Source organism: Stigmatopora nigra, chromosome 9 (genome assembly GCF_051989575.1).
Source record: "Stigmatopora nigra isolate UIUO_SnigA chromosome 9, RoL_Snig_1.1, whole genome shotgun sequence".
Lineage (NCBI taxonomy): Eukaryota > Metazoa > Chordata > Actinopteri > Syngnathiformes > Syngnathidae > Stigmatopora > Stigmatopora nigra.
In genome coordinates this window covers 8,593,403-8,612,503 of record NC_135516.1, presented here as the reverse complement: position 1 = coordinate 8,612,503, position 19,101 = coordinate 8,593,403, and the positions used below count along the sequence as shown (strand labels likewise).

The 19,101-nt window shown below is 40.5% G+C and overlaps 1 protein-coding gene and 1 long non-coding RNA gene across 3 annotated transcripts; one reads left to right on the top strand and one right to left on the bottom strand.

Annotated features, from left to right (window-relative positions):
- Nucleotides 1-140: 140 nt before the first annotated feature.
- LOC144201632 (uncharacterized) lies at nucleotides 141-18,775 on the top strand. The gene is made up of 5 exons (XR_013327379.1): nucleotides 141-221; nucleotides 1,385-1,447; nucleotides 5,647-5,763; nucleotides 8,428-8,582; nucleotides 18,590-18,775. It is a non-coding gene; the product is annotated as an uncharacterized LOC144201632 (long non-coding RNA).
- Nucleotides 1,516-7,414, bottom strand: LOC144201631 (phosphatidylinositol 3-kinase regulatory subunit gamma-like). Of its 2 annotated transcripts, none has more exons than XM_077724371.1 (10): nucleotides 7,069-7,414; nucleotides 4,924-5,035; nucleotides 4,720-4,818; nucleotides 4,457-4,637; nucleotides 4,126-4,245; nucleotides 3,904-4,046; nucleotides 3,593-3,769; nucleotides 3,422-3,496; nucleotides 3,169-3,339; nucleotides 1,516-3,088 (listed from the first exon to the last, which is right to left on the bottom strand). In XM_077724371.1, exons 1-10 carry the CDS (start codon nucleotides 7,121-7,123, stop codon nucleotides 2,815-2,817), a joined length of 1,407 nt encoding a protein of 468 aa, XP_077580497.1. In that variant the 5' UTR covers nucleotides 7,124-7,414; the 3' UTR covers nucleotides 1,516-2,814. The 2 variants fall into 2 exon arrangements, with proteins under 2 accessions (XP_077580497.1, XP_077580498.1); XM_077724372.1 differs by lacking the exon at nucleotides 7,069-7,414 and adding an exon at nucleotides 6,669-6,821.
- Nucleotides 18,776-19,101: the final 326 nt, after the last annotated feature.

The following is a 19,101-nucleotide window of genomic DNA, read 5'->3' as shown; positions in this document are numbered from 1 at the left end:
AATAAAAAAGAAAAAGAAAGAGAAAAAAAGAATACCATTTTATCGATTCTTCCTTCGACCTAGCAACTGGAGCCGGATTGGACAGGGCGCTTCAGCTTCCCTGTCTCCTATTGGTCGACAGCCTGGCCTGAACGTGAAGGAATCGGACGGAGACAGAGAGGAGGAGTGACATGATTGGACGTGGCCGTACTGAATCCCTAAACCTATTTTCCTGAAAGCCCGTAAGTCAGTTAATGGTCCCTCTACTGAGCATTTTAAGGTGTGACGACAAAACTAATTCGTCCTGCTGCTTCCACAGTTCTGACTTGTTTAAATTGACAATTCGAGAGCACTGTGAGTTAGTATGTGTGTGCTGACAAATGGAAATGAAGGACGAAGGAAATAAGGAGGAATACGTGTGTATTATTTTTGAAAGGAAAAGGCGTGGGGGCTGTTTTTTTTTACTTAGGAAGGCAGGGCGCTTGGGGGAAGGAAAAGCGATTTAGCTGTTAGTTAAACTGCTGTGTAGGCAAGTTACTCTGGGAAGTAGCCAACTTTGGTGGAATATTTGAGATTTCAGGAAAGGCCCCTAGTAACCGCCCCTAACTCATCCCCTGCCATTGACAACAATAAACGTCCAATTCATTTCAAATAGAAGTACTGTCTGTGGGTGTGCCTATTTTAGTGTCTTTGTCTGTGCTAGATGAACAAACGTTCTTTCATCCTCTTCCACTCATGATGGATTGGGGTTATACTGCCAGCAAAGTAATACATTCACATAATTATTTACTATACTCACATATATGTCTGCATTATCCATGCCGTCCCTGTCTTTTTGGACAGTGTGGGGAAGGCAAGTCCTGTTACTGCCCTGTCCTGGTAATGGGGACTATTCACCAAATCTATGCTGACACAGGTAAGAGTGAATAATCCATGGCCTGGAACTTGAGGCGCTTCTCAAATATATCCCTGCCCTCTTCACCTTAATAATCCCTGCCTAATGTGAACCTTATGTGAAGGCTGAAAGAGGCCACATGTTGTTCTTGGTCATAGTGGAGTCAACTTGGGACATTGCCCTAATCAGTGGTCTCTATATACTGGTGTTTGTACTAGTGCTTCAGAGCTGATACCACTAAGGTTTATTTTAGAAGGCATTTTTTTGTATCTGTTACACTAGAATGGTGTGTGATAAACTTCTGTGAAAGCAAGTAAGGCTTCTCAGTACTTTGTCTATGTATTGTGTTTTAGTCACAAGTGTTTATTTTGTGTTGAAGTAATTGCAAGTTCCAAATGATCCAAATTTCTTTTGAGTGAGATCATGCGGGCATACCAGTCAGTGAAACAATTTCCACAGCACTTCCTACTATTGTCTTTGTCACTTCCCTTTTCTTCTATCTGTCCACAGTAGATGTCCTCCTGTGACTCCTATATCTGCTGAACTTAGGACAAAGTTCATTGGCGTACAATGGTAAGCTTAAGGTATAAATGTGAATGCATACTTGCACATGAGCACCACATTGAGAAAAAGGAAACAAGTTTGATTAAGATGACAAAACCCTCATCAGTTTATTGTCTTTCAGCAAGAAAAAGGTCAGGATCTCACATTGCTCAGCTTCACCCAAGGCATTTCCCCCATTTTCATCTGGAGTAGTTTTTTTTTTTTTTCAACCTAAGCCAAATAGACCTCAATCCATGACGTAACCTCAGAAATACATTTAGTTTCTCTGTACAGGTTTTCTGTTCTCTAACATTTAGGCCAAGTTAAAGACAGTTTCCTCGCGCCATTAGTTATGTAGGCTGCATGTCACGAAACACATTCATAGCTCTGGCAATTCCACAATTCAAGTAATGGAGGCAGGGTACTAGACCACTTACCATTCAATTGAACACTGGATGTTACATTTTACCGACACCACTAGAGTGCATTTTTGTGGTACATGTCAACCATTCATAACCATCTCACCACCGTCCGACATTGCAACAATAGAAATACTGTTGGATTGCACTTTCTTCAAGCTTTCATCTTGTGGCATGTTTGTAGAAAAAATATAGAAATACAAAAAGCTTATACTTCTTCGAGTAACAGAATATAACATACAGTACTTCAGATTATGTTTTCAACAGCACATCAGCAGGTGTAGATAAATTGCCCATGGGTTGCCCAAATGCATTGATTGGGCAAAACACGGATGTATTTTTGCTCTTTAACAAGTGCTTTGGTCAATGGGTATAACATTGAGTATGCATTTATAATAGTTTTCTACAGGATGTTAATGCTACATAATGTCCACTGTATGAATGGGGGCAAATTGTCAAGATGCACCACAATTTTTCACATATTCACAAGTGGTATTTACCCAGAAGAAGGTTTGGTCCACCAAACCAAAATGACAAACAGCCTGTGTACAGCACCATTTTCTCCACACCAATGCACTAAGTAGTAGTAGTATTAATCTAATATATTTATTTAACCCATTTTCCAGGTTTTATTGTAGGCAAAAAATCTCTGGCAATGTCAGCTCAGATTGTTGGAGTCCCACCCAGATGAGGCATCTTCTGGGAGCAATTTAGCGCTCGTCAACATCTCCACCAAAATAGCGTCGAACATACGAACAACAATATATGAAGTACAATTTCTTTTGAGAAACATTTAACAATCTCTTGAAAACTAAAATTAAAGAAGCTGACATTCAAGTTCCGGTCCCACTTCAATCTGTGAACTTGCATTCACAAAAACTGATGGAATCATTTTAGTGCAACATTTCAACAATGCACCTCGATGCAGTCGTTCTTGCAAGATACAGTAAACATGTCCTTTATATAATCTCAGTTGGTTTACATTTCTGGAGCAGCCGGCGGGAGCCTAACTGTCTGTTTAGGAGTCTGTAAAAGTTTGTGCTCCTCTGAAAGTTGCGAAGGCATAGCGGGCGCTTTGGCGTGTACTGGATGTGACAGCCTAACATCCAGGGCGTCGTTGTGTTGCACTAAAGAGTGCAAGCGGTAGTGCAGGACAAGGTCTTTCAGTGAACAGTGAGCGTCATATGGCTCGGCAAAGCCGTAACCGTGTGGTGTGCTGTAGATCATGCAGTGTTTCACTTCTTCATTCACTCTGCAAGTTTCAGAAAGACATCCATCAGAATCGGGCTAAATTAGTTAAATCATTGTCCTGCTGTTGCTTAAAATACTCACACAACAGAGCAGGCATAGCAACCCTGTTTGCTACTCTCGCGGATTAGGAATGTTCCGGGAGTTTTCCCCTCAAGCATCTCTTCGGCCTGCGTCCTGCTTAGTTCACCGACAAACCAACTTGTCTCGTCCTGATGTGGTAAATTCTTCTCGTCACCTTTCAACACGTAGGTACTGGGAAAATAAAAGTTGGATTCTCATTGGCCGTGCTTAATTTACAGTTGACTTTTCTTGGAAGGCTGCCATTAATACATACTCGTCAAGGCTGTCTTTAAGTATTCCCAGCCAGTCGTTTATGCGCTTCTGCCGTACACCTTTGTGATTGAGCCAGCTGTACGTGAAGAACAGGTAAAACATTCATTAGATATTGAGTTCAAGGACCTGCTCTACTAAGAGAAGTAATAAAAAGGTCAATTTCAATACTCACTTGAGGTACTGGTCTCTGATGTTACGGAGTTGGATTAGGTCTGGCCGCAAACTATTGATCTTTCTGTCAGTCTCCCTGAAGTCCTCTAATTGGCTTCGCAGGTCTTCCTCCAGATGGATCTTGCTGTCATAAATGTCGCTGAGACGGCACTTCAGTTTTTCGTAGTTTATCAAAAAGCTGAAGAAAACAAATCAGGTTCTGAATATCATTCACTGTCACTGGCAGTCATGGACATTCAATCCAATTGAACAAGTCTTTGTAATGGTGACCATTTGACATGGATTCATGAAAAAAAAACCTTGCCAGTATACCTTTCTAAATCTTTGTCGGCTCCATCAGATTGATTGTTTCTCTCAAATTCTTCCCCATAGCGCTCCTGCTCACGGCACTGCTCCTCGAAAATCATCATTGTCTCGTTGAATGCCTCGATTGCCGTTTGCTTCATTTGGATCTCCTAAAGTCACAAAATTAATTAAATTAAGTTGACTCAGACGCTTAAGACAGCCATGGGTCAGATCATTTCAATTTCTTACCTGCGAAGTCTTGGTGAACGCTTCATAAAGACGATCAAATTCCTTCGATTTTTCCTGATATTGACAATGGACCTCTTTAAGCTTTCTGCCAGCGACATCAACAGTGTTGTTTTCTTTAATCTGGTGTGAAAACAACAAAATTTTAAAGATTAAGCCAGAAATTTACATATTAATACTGTAAAAAAATCCAGCATCAGGAGTAGTACTTGCAGCCACTAAACATATAGCAAGGAAAAACATGTATGCCCAGTCACAGATTAGAGAACAATAATTTTCTACCACACAGACTACAGATCAATATGAATCAAAAGATATGGAAAGGGTTACTAACCTGTTGGAAGCGAGACACTGGATGTGTCAGCATCAAGTCCAGCGTCGTGTTGTACTCCACTAAAGGATGTTGCTGGTAGTGCCAAATTAGCTCCACCACAGAAGTGAACGTGAGTGGGTCCGAGAAGCCATACTTCCCATCTCGGTGGTAAATTTTGATCAGTTTATTGTGGCCATCTTTCCTGTAAACCACAATTTGGTAAGATAATTTTAGTATGACTTTTTTTTTTCAATAGTCATTTAAATTTATTTCAACTATTTTACCTTAAAGTTAGCGTAAAGTCCCCTTGTAGCTTTGTCGATGCGTCACGAACCATGAAGGAGCCATCAGGTGTGTCACGGAGCATCTCGTTTACCTCATCTCTGAGGGAGAAATCGGTTACATATTAAATACAACCACACATTTATTTACACATAGAAATTAAGCAATAGAATGTGAGAACACCAAGTCAGTCTTTGTTCTTTTACCTAGTAACATCTCCCCAGTACCATTCGGCATCCTGTAGCGAGTCGGACGGTGGGGAAAGGCAGTTATTGTTCATGGCGGAAGACACTGGCTTCGTTGATCTAGGAGGAAGAGCTACCAAGAACAAACAAAAAAAAAGAGAGAAAGTCAAGGAATCGAATGATTCTTAGAAAGAACCTAATCTGTTTCAAAATATATTGATGTAAAATGTCTCAAAGATTAGAAACAAAGATCATTCCACCACCAGCACACATGAGTCTGTCACAGCTCTGCCTGGTTGCTCATTAGGGACAAGCCCAGGCATGTTTCCAAGAGATGTCACATGACAAATCACGACTGACACCCAAGGGATAGTTGTTGCACGATGTTGCCTTGACTTATCACGATTTTCAATATTAGTTGACAGCTGCCTACAAACCTGTTTTCCGACTGCGACATCTGTTGAAAGTTATTGTTTGGTTTGCGATTGAATATCGTTTCAGACGTTTTGCAAATATGTGTATTGAATGTAAAGTTTGTCACTGCCCTAATGATGTCATTTAGGTCTTGTGTTCATCATACTTTTTAAATGAGAAATTCTAATTAACTCCTTCGCTGCCATTGACAGCGAAATACGTCCAATCATTGAGTCAATTGGACGCCAATGGCAATGGATAGGTTAAAATATGAGTTTAACCAAAATTACATTTTAAACCTGATGACCCTTCTGTGTGTGATTATTGCAGTGTTGCAGAACCTCCCAACTTTTCCACCCACCTTCAAGGAAAAGAACATCTGAGTTGGCCAAAAGTCTAAGCGTTTTCCTAAGGATGAAAAAGGAGGGCAAACCGCATCAAGAAAAGGTGAGGGGCGATACTTTTCAGGGCAGGACAAAAGTGCCTTTCATGGGGAACTTGGGAGACGACAAGACGTGCCTATGAGAGAAGAAAATGTGGGTTTCACCCGCCATCCGCTCTCTTTTTCTAACCTTAAAATAAACAAAAGTCAGGTGCAGCAGCAGCGTTTTTTTGGCAGGCCAAAAACCACCGCTGCTGTTGCTGGCCCCAGCAAAATTCAAATCTGCACACATTCCCTTTTCCTGCTTCCTGCCAAGTAACTTAGGAGTTGATTCCAAAAGCCGTGTACCAGCCGCCAGCGTAGAACCGAACCAAAGCCAAGTCATTACACCCTGACCCTAAGAAAGGCATTTATAATGATAAAGCCAGGTTTACTCTATTGTAAAATGACTCAGTGGAGACAGGTTATGGATTATTTCGATGCCATTTCATTGTCATGTTTTCTCCAAACAGCAAATATTCCCAGTCAAAATTTGACTGGAAGTCCAGCTTCAATGATTTAAAACTTGGACTATCTTGGGAATGATTGTTGACCGACCATAAGCTTCAACATGGCATCTGCCATCAATGTTGGCCCCTTTGTTGACACGAGCTTTAACATGTCATTGGCAACAACAATGCCAACCTTCCCAGTCCAAATCCATTGGACGTTTAGTGGTACTGAAACATGAGTAATCACAGCCATCGCCTCCTGTTTAAATGAATCGGACGTCTGCTCCTGTCAATGGAAGGCGACGCGTTAACAATGGGAATAGATGACATACATGTATGCGGACAAAAAAAGACGAGCAATCGGGCCGTGGTACGATGATGGCGTGCTCGAGCCCTACTTTGCGAGCGAGCACTAATTAAGTACGACTAGCTGCAGAGGAGAACAAAGCAGTCGTTTCATGCGGTGCTAGTTGACGCACCGTGTTTCCTTCAAAAATATCCCCCTCTCACTCAGTCTTGTCATGAGTGTCCGCGGGGTCTTTCACAGGCTTTACGACGGTTTGTCGGGACTCGATGGCGGATTAGTCATTCGTGCCCGGACAAAAGAAAAGAGGCGAACCACTGCGTCCGCTGAGGTATTACGTAATTGGCAAGCGAATTGCGCTATGCATGCCTGGGCAAAAGCACAGAGGCGCAGCGCCCACGACCGATCGGACGTTACCAACACTAAAAACACAAATTAAAAACATGCCAACTTGGACTTTTTAACTGAAAAATTACCACATGACAATATTCAAGCTAAAAATTGAGGAATTGGGAGCTGACAAATCATTTGAATCCACCAAAAAGACGGACAATGGCTGCAGTAGTTAATGTTACCTGGTGGTGCTGGATCCATTTCGATGTAGAATAAACCTTCAGGGGGATAAATCATTCCTGTTTCACTAGAGTACTCCAGTTTGGTTTCGTTGTCTCAAAATAAAAAATATAAAATAAAAGGATCCGGGGGGAAATGCACCTTTGTTCTATCGCGGACCTAATTTCAGCTACTTCATATCAGATCGTCTGTAATTGACAATCCATTTGAATACTCCGGTGACATAAAGCATCACAAAGTCCAAATATATTTTGTCAGTGGACTTTAAGAGAAGAAAATTGTCAACCTATATCTTCTAACTATACAGTGCACTCAGCTCGATTTAACTTGGTCTCTCCGTAGTCGAGCGACTTTAAAGGGCAGTCCTCGCATCATCTTGGATTGCTCCATCCCTCTCACTGTAAGGGGGTGTTATTTTCCACATTTGCTCCGCGTTAACGCAAACTACTCGTTTTTATGCTTGTATTCAGGAGTTAAAACTAACCAGTCATCTCAAAATGTAATATGACGTAGATATTTTTGAGCGATTATCTTCTTGGTGAGTACATTTTCATTCGAGGCATAAATGGTACCCTCCAGACCTTTTCATTCAGATCCACTCAGTCTGCGCTGAAGAAGCTGAAAATGGCTTGTATGGCATGAATGAACGATGCAAATGTATTTGAATAGGTCAAGATGTGAGAATATATGTTTAATGTTTGGAGAAATTATTAAATTTTGGCTGTCATTCTCAAGATCCTGATTTTACCCTTGACATTGGATTAAAATGACATCATCCCATAATAAGTAAAGATAACTGAGGAGGGTTTTTTTCCCACCATGATCTGAGTCATTCAAAAAACATTTTCTTCAGTTCTTTTGTCTCAGTTGGTAATGCTGTCGCCTACGTACGTCTCAATTGTGTGTTATATTCTTGTTGATCCTGTCAAACACGTTCAGCAGCAAAATTTGCCAACGTCTGTGTGGCCACTTATCATTATCACGGAGATCCTTGAGTTGCACGCCAAAGTGGCAACGTCTTTGTAAGAGACATGAGATAAAAGTAGCTGAAAATTACAAATTTTACCATCACATAACTATTAATGTATTTCTTCATGTCCGATGAATGAAAGCATTGTCGTTGTCTCGTGACACAGAATGACACCGTGCTGTAAATTTAAACAACCGGGGCCTCTTCCCCCAGCTGACGTTTGTGGCTGTGGGGAGAGTGAAACAAGGTACGCATGGTCAGAGCTCTGTCTCTGTTGGTGTCCGTGTGTTTATGGCTGCTCCCCTTTTGACCCGAAGACATAGAGTCAGGGAGGTAATTGCCTCCAGCATTCCTTTTTCCCATCAGCAAGATGATTCTTTTCTGTGTCCAGTGTCCATGAAACATCCCCCTGCCGACTGCCTGGATGGAAAATTGTGACATCATTCACTGTCAATCTCCCTGCTTCAAATGGATTGGACGTCTATTCATTTCAACTGCAGTGAATGAGTTAAAGAATATTTCATCTTTACCACTGTTGTGCACATGGTAAGTTGCGAGACTAATGACATGTTTATTTATTATTAGATATACAGCATACTGCTTGTCGGTAATCAGATTCAACAGGCGTCACTGCCTGTTGGCCTAATGTGCTCACGTGCGTGTGAACATTTGGGCGCTAGCGAGTATGATCTGCTAGTGTTTGTTTTTGTGTCTTCCTTGGCCTTCCCACTTTGAGAAGTCTCAAAGCCTGTCACAGGATGTCATCTGGCTGCTACCCTGTCCCCCCTGTGTCAGAATTGAACACCGCTTGCCCCCATAACTTCTGGGTCTGACCCGTGTGACACATTTCACTACCACCATAGTCTTAAACTCTACAGCACTGGTTCTCCAGATGCATTAGGCGAGGACAGGCAGGCATGTCATGATGATTTCTAAAGACATGTTGGCCCTACAAACAGTGTTTAAAGCAGCGGGAATATTATCGGTCCGCCTTCTAGTCATTTGCGTGTCCTATTTGTGCATGCCCTGTGGTTAGGGTTAGCGACAGATCATTTGTGGGATAAACCTTTAGGCTCTTCATCACAGATCTAGGCAGCCCTGATGGGATCAGTGTGGGCTAATCGTAAGATTATTGCAAGAGACCTGCCCGCTGCCTGCTGGCTGGTGTGACTCATCTTCGTAACCACAACTGCAACGTGCCAATGATCCCAGGGAACTAAGAGTTTAACGACCGTAACAAAGGTCATTTATCCATCGGCGATAAAATGAGGAGATCTGGATGAGAGAAAGTATCGGTTTATTTGGAAATGATGTAGTCATTTTGTTTTGCCATTCTATGCGGTTCAATGTTGTTTGTTAACGCTCTCGGGAAATTTTGAACATTAATCCCTGCATTAAGAGTGTTAAATGTGCACGTGATAGACTTCCTGCTGTCACCAAATTTTCATAGTAATCTCATGGCTTTTTACCACGCTAAGTGTGTCAAGGAACAGCATTCGTCCACTGTTTTCATATTTCCATAACTGACAATGTGGGACATAGTTTATCTGGATTTTCTTTTGTTTGTTGTCCATCATTGAAAGACACAACACTGAAAAAGCATATCAGGGATTAGTGTAGTTCACCAATGTTTATATATGTGTCAGGGTCTCACAATGTAGCCTAGGGTGGATTTGCACATCTTCAGAATCTGTACTGTAGTGTGCCGCTATTCACAGCCATTCAAGGGACGGATAATGGTCTTGGCAGAGTGTTCAGCATTCACCACGGAGAGACTGTGGGGTTTCCCTGGTTGGTGGCCAGAACCAGCACACAAAGCATGCAGTAGTCCTGCCAGAGGCAACTCAACTGTGGGCAGGGTGTAGGACGGCTATGGTCTGGCCCCCAGGACCCTGCCATTGTGGAAATGTAAGTGGGGACAGTGTCTGAATGGAACTGAAAACCTTAGATGACCAAAACTATGAGCTTCAAATAGCCAGGCCCTGGGAAACATAACTTGTTCTTATAAGGAGGTCATAAAGAAGCCAACAAGTGAGGAAAAAAATCCACAGAAAACCAACTTTTGGTGGAGGGAATGTCAAATATGAGCATCATACAAAGTGATTTATAATTTTTCCAAATGTTCCTGTCCAAGCCTGTCTGAGTCTTTTCGTCAAATCAAGCTACTTCTGTCCTCGGTGTTAGTTTTGCATGCAGTGGTCATAGCCACTGCTCTTAATTTGTTACTCCCTTATGCCTCAGCCTAAATTTGCAACCAGAGGTGAAAACTAAGGAACTCGTGGCAAACCACCACATTCAAAGCTATAGTTAATGTCTGATTTGTGTCTTGGTATGAGGGTCTGCTGTTCTACCCAAAGACTTAACCACATCTTCTCTTAAGTGGTGAGTCGAATGAAGCTATGACAGTTTCGAGCAAAAGCATTCCATGTTTTATCTTTCTAGTAAACCCTTGTAACATTCGAGTTACAAGAGAATCCGACTTTTACAGTTTTATTCTTTGTACAATTTGTGGTCCAAAGTACAACTGAAAGGTCCCAAGTCATCACAATCCATATTCTCACTGTAAGATAAGTAAGCAATCCAGTCTGAACCAAACATAAACTTTATAGCTAATATTATTTTGTGATTTAGTCATGTCAGCTGCCCAATTTTTTGTTCCGGAAAACCCAGAGAAAAAGCATGCAAGCCCAGGAAGAACACCCAAACCCCACTCAGTGAGGACTGACCTAAGTTCGAACGCTCGAACCTAGATATGTGAGCTAACCACTTTAACACCGGCACGCTTCCTGTTTAATACATTTTTTTATAAATAGGTTGTCAACATTTATGTGCATGTTGTAAATCAGGTTCCCACACCACTTTAAATGATCGGCAGTACTCATAACAGACAGATACTAAGAAAACAACAGCATCAATAGATTGACATGAAATTTTTATCTTAACCCGAAATTGCTTCGATAATCAATGGTACTGTAAAAGTTCAATCAACCGACTTTTCTACAACCAACGCTTGTTCTGGCCTCACTCCGTGACAGTTTGAATGTGAGTGTGAATTGTTCTTTCTTTCAAGATGTGATTGGTGAGTATAGTCTGCCTTTTAGCCAAAATCAGCAGGGATAGATTCCCATTCCCATGAACAGGATACGTGGTAGAAAATGGCTGGATGGAGGGCAGTGCTTAGGAACAGACAATTACCAAAATTGTGCTGAAATAAGAACATTGATTTTGTAGTCACCACATAAAACAACAAAGCATCTAGTTGTTAGTGCTAAGAAAGAGAAGTCATGTGTGGTGCCCCCTCCCCTCCTCCGATGCCCCCCCCCCCCCACACACACACACACACTCACACACACTAACTAGGCTTTCACGCAAAACCCGAGAAGCTGAGACCTCTTTTCAAGCTACTAGGCAGTTGCCTCCTTCATATAAAAGGATACTACTCTCCTCGCCACGCAGCCATCACATCAGCACTATAACTCTATTAGGCACAGCTCCAGGACACACTAAGCAACCAATAGCCCACAATGGCATCATTGTCAGTGGGGATTGCATCCTTTGTTGGCCATGATGCAGGATTTATTCCCCTCCTCCCATATTGTGACCTTCACCCCTGACCCATGTTGCCATCTCACATGCTCCACGACTGAGCTTGTAAGGTATTCTTGCCTCCGGGTCTTAAACGTCTCTCAATACTGAGCCCAGCTTACTAAGTGGCTACTCTCCTCAATTCTAGTGTTCAAATCATTCAGGTTGCTGAGAGTGAGAGAACGTGAGGTGTATGTCTGGAGGTGCAAGTAGTGGTTCTAGTGACTGACCCTTCGAAAAGGTCAGTTCCAAGGCATGAGAGGAGAGGAGCAACCTAAATGGCCCTTTTCTCCCCCTGGCCAGGGCAGAGACTCTGTATGGTTATTTATGAGCGTGTGGGAGAGCGAGATGCTGGGCAGTGAAGCCCACCCGCCTCTTTGTTGCCAGGACTGGGCTGAGCTAAGGTTCCTGTCATTGGTTCGGTTCGATCTTATATACATCCAGGCACACACATGCAAGCGCTCACTCTGTATTAGGGACCCCTCCCAGAGCCACAAGGACAGAGGAGAGGACTCTGTTGCGAGGCAGATTTGAAGAGTGAGGTGTGCTTGACACAAAAGCTGTCAGCAGTTTGATAGATGCCACTGGGGCAATAACACCAGGAAACTTCCAGAAACTGCTGAAGGGATCGGGAAAGTCCTGTATTCAAGTTCGACAGGGACATCACAATTCAACCAAAGTATATGTACATACAACAAAATAATTAATACCAACACGAAATTATCCACAGTACAGTATATATTCCGGTGTGTCAAACACATCCCTTCTACAAACAAGGACAAGTCTATTTCTTTTAGTAATTTGTCTATATGCACGTATTTTTGTGTAGTACTACATGAGATGCTGCACTTTTTTTTTTGTTCATGAACTGTAGAAGTGTCTCGTCACACCACTGCTGCATTCAGCCACTGTAACACACACCACTTTTCCCCTTCTCTTGACAAAAGTTAAATTAAGCTTGAATTTCTCGCCGGAGTCATGATGTCATGGTTTGAGGACAGAATGACTCGTTTTGTCTGTTGACTGAGAAGGCCTATTCTTGAATGTTTGGGTGGGAGCATGCATATAATTGCAGTGTGGGATAGCGTGAGGGGGAAGGGTGGGGCGGGGGGGGGGGTTGAGTTAGCACACAACGTGAATTTTGGCCTAACGTTGCTGGTATTGGTGCCAAACTTGTCCAGAGGGCTGATGTGTGTATTGTTACGCCAGGCTAGTTGTGCACTTCTCAAAGGCTTGTGTCGGTCCAAGACGCATTTTTCATTTGCACATGCCGAATAGTTTAAGAGAGCCCAAGGCCATTTAGAGGTGGAGAGAGGATCCAACTTTTTGAACATTTCCAAGGATGCCTGGAGTTTGCTACGCTATTTGAGTGCGTGTGCTGACAAAATTCATATGAATGTCAGTTTCCGGTACAATTGGTCACATTGTTTGTTTCTTAAGTTAGTTGTTAGGGAGCAACCAAACCGCGATGCACACGCTACTGCCATTTCAGGATTACACTGATCCAAAAATCTGACAGTAAAAAGAAGAGAATGGAAAGCTTTGTCTGCTTTTTCATATCCTCTCAGTGGGAGGTAGAAAGGCAAGACCTCCAGACCAGAGTGGTGGTGGGTGCTTGGGGAGGGGGAACTCTCAACTGCCAACCAGATGGGCTACCAAGCCCCGTGTATTTAGGGAGATCATACGGGATAACCTCATAAAGACAGATTGGCATTTTGCTGACAAGACAAACCAACGCTGTCCTGCACGCAAGTCGTACCCTTCCTCCGATGCACTCTCATGTGCGGCCATACAAATACTTTAAGTGGTGTTTGCTTACATAGGTCTTAAGGAAGTTATTTCAACAGTTAAGCGCTCACTTTGGAGCCATAACAAGATGAGGAAATGACAAAAAAAACTCCTGTACAACAATAGCAGCCTTAAATACCTGCCTGCATAGAGGAGAACTCAAACCACAACAAAAGCAAGTCAATCTAATTTTTGAGATTGGTTTTTATTTTATTGCCTCAAAATCATGTTTTGACGTGTGCCCCAGACAGTGAGAAAGGCATCATCTGCGGGACAAACAAAGCACAACCTTACCACGAGGGCTGGATATTGTGGTGCAAAATGTATTGCAATAAGATTCAATATGGCAAAGATTTATTGTTATAGGCATTCCAATATATTGGGCAAAGCTTGCCTCCCTTTAAAAAAAATAAAAATAAATGTTTTTCTGTGAATTAAAAAGACAAAAGTCTGTTACATGCTTCTGCAATCAATTTTAAGTAATTACAACTAGTTAACTAGTATAGCCATTTAGTACTTGAGATTTATAACAAACAATGGCAAAAGTACAGTAAAAAAAAGAAAAAAATATAATATATAAATGAAATAATAATACGAATGATTTACTAAAATAAATTCATAATTTTATGTTTTCTCAAAAATATATTCATGCAATATATTGAGAATGGAACATCATATTTCACTTTGCATATTGTGTTACTTCATATCACAATATACTGATATATGACGTTTGTCGATATTGTTGTTAAATATTGTGATTCCACTCAAGGGACCACATTAACAAATGATGACGGAATGAACTCAAAAAGTCACCTTGATCTATTCCGTCATATCTTTTGCCACACCATAATTTTATATGCAATGTGTGCACAGTTTGTACCAAAATATTCCAAAATACTGATTACTTTGTTTTAATAACTCAACTCAATAGTAGTAATGCATAGTATTTTAAGTTTTTAATCTACGTGTATGTTTTGAAAATTATTCAGAGACCAGCGAAACATATTTTTTACCCTGTGAAATGAACCACACTTGTGCACAAATTGCATACTGTGAAGGTACCTGTTGAACCTGTCGAGATGGGAGGGGCATGAGGGCTAGTTCTGCCCATTTCCACCTCACAAAAAAAACTTTTATATTTGTAAATTTCATCTTATTGAATTTTGTGTCAAAAAACACATTTTTATTAATTATGAAAACGTTGAAAAAGACAATTTATGTAATTTTGTTTGATTTCTCTCCATACAGAATTTTTTTTTGGGGTTCTTGGTCATCAAACAAAGACAAAGTCTGTAGCTCGAAGGTCAAATGCCTCTTAAGATTGTATGACCACCAACCTGTGATAATTATGCCTGTCAGATAAGGTTAGTTTGTGTTTCAGCTGTGCAAATGTCAAAAGGGAAACAAACAGGTCACTAACAGCTTTAAGTGGAGCGATGTTGCAGTGTAATTGGATGTACTAAGAAATGCGTATGTACCTTTCTGGATAAATGAGCAACCAGGCTGTAAAAAAAAACACAATGTCAAGTATTCAAGATTGTAGCTCATATCAAATTGTTAAGCCCTTTCTCATATTTCAGTTTTCATGAAAAACGCAAAGATTTTTGAGTGTGCTATTTCTAGGACAGGTTTGGCATTTGGATTTGGTGATTTACCTCTTTCATACTTGCACTCTAACATTTCCCTATTTTTTCCCTTCCACTTATTCCACAACTTCCTAGTTAGTTTTCCATGGCCTCTCATTCCAGAGACACATGTGTGAACGCTATATAAGTGAAGGGCATAATCCGGAAATTGATTCACAGTTTGAGATGGTGGTCTGAACAATGGTTATATTAGTACTGTAGAAAGTGGAGGAAATACAGTAGTACTGCATTTATACTTTTGACACCTTGGTCCTTGAAGAAAACATTTTAAACATATTTTTTCTTTAGACTCAGATTCTGCCTAATAGAGTATTAAAAAGACGGTTGATAGTTATTCGCCATGGAAGGAAAGGTTAACTTATCTTTAAAGTGCAAGGTCAAAGTGCATCACTGAAGAGGGGCAAATGTCTCTGAACAGGTTGGTGCAGAAGAGGGGGGACACAAGGTGTTGGGTAAATGTTGTCAGGTTTGACTGGGTGTATGTGGAGGCCCTGTGCCGATAAGAGTTGTGCCAGTAGGTTAAAAGCGGGGGCAACTCCAAACGCAAGCTCTTGTCTGGATGGTTGCTCTGTGCTGCCAATCACAATCATACAGTAGAAGGAATGATGACATGTCACCAGTTTCAGTCCATCAAGCCCTACACATAGAGCAAAATGATACCCCTTTCTTGCTCAGGAGCCTTTGATGGATACAAAATGCACTTGTAAATTGTGCAAATAACCCCAAAAAGACGTGACAGATCTGTAATCAGACTTTATTTGGTACCGATTAAATTGCCAACAAAATGCTGTGCTCACTTTTTAAAAGGGCAGGACAGTCTGCGTGAGTACATCTCACCATTACAGTCAGTAACATGAGATGGGGAACCACAACACCGCTAAATCAGTAAAATGTGAGCTAGGAGTCACTGTAATTTGGGAGGGAGCTGGTTAACCACACTTTATAATGGATGGTGTTTCTGTTTAGCCCAAGGCGTCGGGGCTGAGGTCATATGCAAACAAGGTGGATCAGGTTCATTTCATCCAAAAGGTTTCACTTTTCTTACTGACATATCATATTAAATAAATGGTACAAAGTTCTATTACTTAGTATTTTGTTTAAATCCATTAATATTTCTTCTCTGGTGTTAAAGTAGAGTCTGTTTAGTAATATATATTTTACAATAGGCAAAAATTAAAATGCCTGGATAGATTTTAATTTTAATTTTCCTAACTAAACACAGCTGTCTCTTTTACTCTTGTAGTCACTCCTCCATAATGTTCTACAATTTACATTACAATCAGTTCACTGAGACTGTCATAAAATACTCATCATGATCAAATAAAATATTCTTGTTTCAAGTCATGGATTTTTATATTATACTCTTTACAACACTATAATGTAAACACAGCATACTGCATATTTGGCATCATTTCCATACAGCCAAACTTTATATTTAATCGCCAGAGTTAACTCATTTGAAATAAAATAAGAAAATAGGTGACAATCCATTAGAAGTATCCACTGATCAAGAACTGCAGTACCTGTTACAGTAACTGTTGCAAGTTGGGTTTCATTAACTCATTTGCACTAGTCTACATCTTGACTGCTGTCTGAGTGCCTTTGGGCAAGACATTCAAATAACTAACCCACCCCCACTCACCAAGACTCGGTTTAGGGGTGGAACACCACTTGTTTGCACCAACACTTTGACATCTGCCTTGCATGTGTGTGGTCTGGTTCTCTGTGTCGTGGGCAACAGAAATATATAGCAGTGTAAAATGGTTGTTTTGTCTATCTGCGGCCTTCAATTGGCAACGGATTGGTTGGCCATTGGCTTTTGTCCAAAGTCATCTGGGATATGACCCTAGTGAGGACAAATGCTACGGAAAATGGACGGATGGATGAATTCTTAACCCACTACAAATTTAAATACATTGTATTATAGAAATATTTTTAATGATGAATATGATGGACATTGAAATGCAAATAGACAGTATGTTCAACATCTGGTAAAATTCAATGAAAGGAATATGTTTTTTATGATTGAGAATACATCTTTAACCTGAATATTCATTCATTTATTTTCTACACTGCATTAGGGTCACGGGGAGTGCTGGAGCCTATCCCAGCTGACTGTGGGCCGGAGGCAGGGGACACCCTGAATCGGTGGCCATCCGATTGCAGGACACAAGGAGTCAGACAACCATGCACACTAGCACCCAAACCTAGGGGCAATTTAGAGTGTCAAATCACACTATCATGCATGTTTTTGGAACGTTGGAGGAAACCGAAGTACCCGGAGAGACCTACACAAGCCCAGGGAGAATGTGCATTCTCCACACAGGTGGACTGTCCTGGATTCGAACCCAACACCCCAGTGCTGCAAGGCCGACACACAAACCACTTGCTACACCAGTCCACCCAGATAAATGAAAACATAAGAAAAAAACAACTATGGATTTACATCCGTATTCAACCTTGCACTAGTATTGCATCTTTGCATTTTCATGTCCATCCGTTTTCTACTGGGTCATCACAACACAACCTTCTGTCGTTTAATAGCGGTCATATTTTTTGTGGGTGTGAATGTTCCTTTAATGGATTACATCATCTTTTTCAGCCCCCGTTTCTCCTTACCAGAGCTCGACTTGTTCAGCCTTTTCTGCCCAGAGACAATTGGTTAATTCACTGGTGCATAACACTGCCACCTTCTGATCACCTGCATACCTAAAGCACCTTCTATTGCTTTGATACAGATTGGTTTAAAGATGAAAGCATTGCAAAATATACAGCCAGAATGCACATTAAAGTATTAGTGAATTACAGCATTCATGTTTTGGTATTAAGGGGATTGTGAACATGATTTGCAAAAATGTGTATGAGATCCCTGTCGAGTTCTTGGACGGACCTTTATAGTTGATGTTACAGCCCCATCATGTGGTAGAACACATGGAGTCGTTGTCTTATGTCATAGTGTATGTTTCATTCAGGGGAAAATAGGCCATTCAGGAACTAAAATACATTCACCTGGCCAAAGGCTTCGACTCAACTCTACTGATTATTTATATGTATGTTTCTATATGTATGTGTGAGTGTATGTATATATATATATATATATATATATATATATATATATATATATATATATATATATATATATATATATATATATATATATATATATATATATATATATATATATATATATATATATATATATATATATATATATATATATATATATATATATATATATATATATATATATATATATATATATATATATATATATATATATATATATATATATATATATATATATATATATATATATATATATATATATATATATATATATATATATATATATATATATATATATATATATATATATATATATATATATATATATATATATATAAATACATACACATACAAATAATGTCAACAGCCCAAATGCACGTGAGTAAGACAATATGACTGGAACATGTATCCAAAAAGCCCTGACTATTATGAAATTAAAAAATATGTTTCTTTTCTTCCCCTGCCCAGGGTGCACCCTTCCACTAGAGTTCAATTTGCTTGAGTCTCCTCGGCTAAATCTGTGCTGGCATGACTTCTGACACTGTCCTGGCATCTTACATAAGGAGCTTGGTACACAAAGCGCACGGGTCAGGCCTATGGTCTGGTACTTGGTTAGGTAAGCTCATTAACAGCTAGCCCACTGCACGAGGTAACAACGGCAGTTCAAATCTTTATTAAGTGTTTTGACACCTTTGCAAGTGGCACCGTAGTACTTTATCTGGATATATAACTCCCACTGCTTAATTTTCATGTGTCTACATTTAGTTGTTTATTTTTTCCATAATGTATCTTAAAACATAAATCCTGCTTCCTTAAGTTGGTCTATTCCTGAAACATTTCATGTATCACTTTCCCCAATACTATACATTTGCAATCTTAATTTGCATGCATTTGGCTGATGTTTCTCCTCGATGGAAGCCGGAGGCATCAGAGGACATCAGCCATGTGATCGTGAGTGCAGGGATTGGTTTAACGCAACC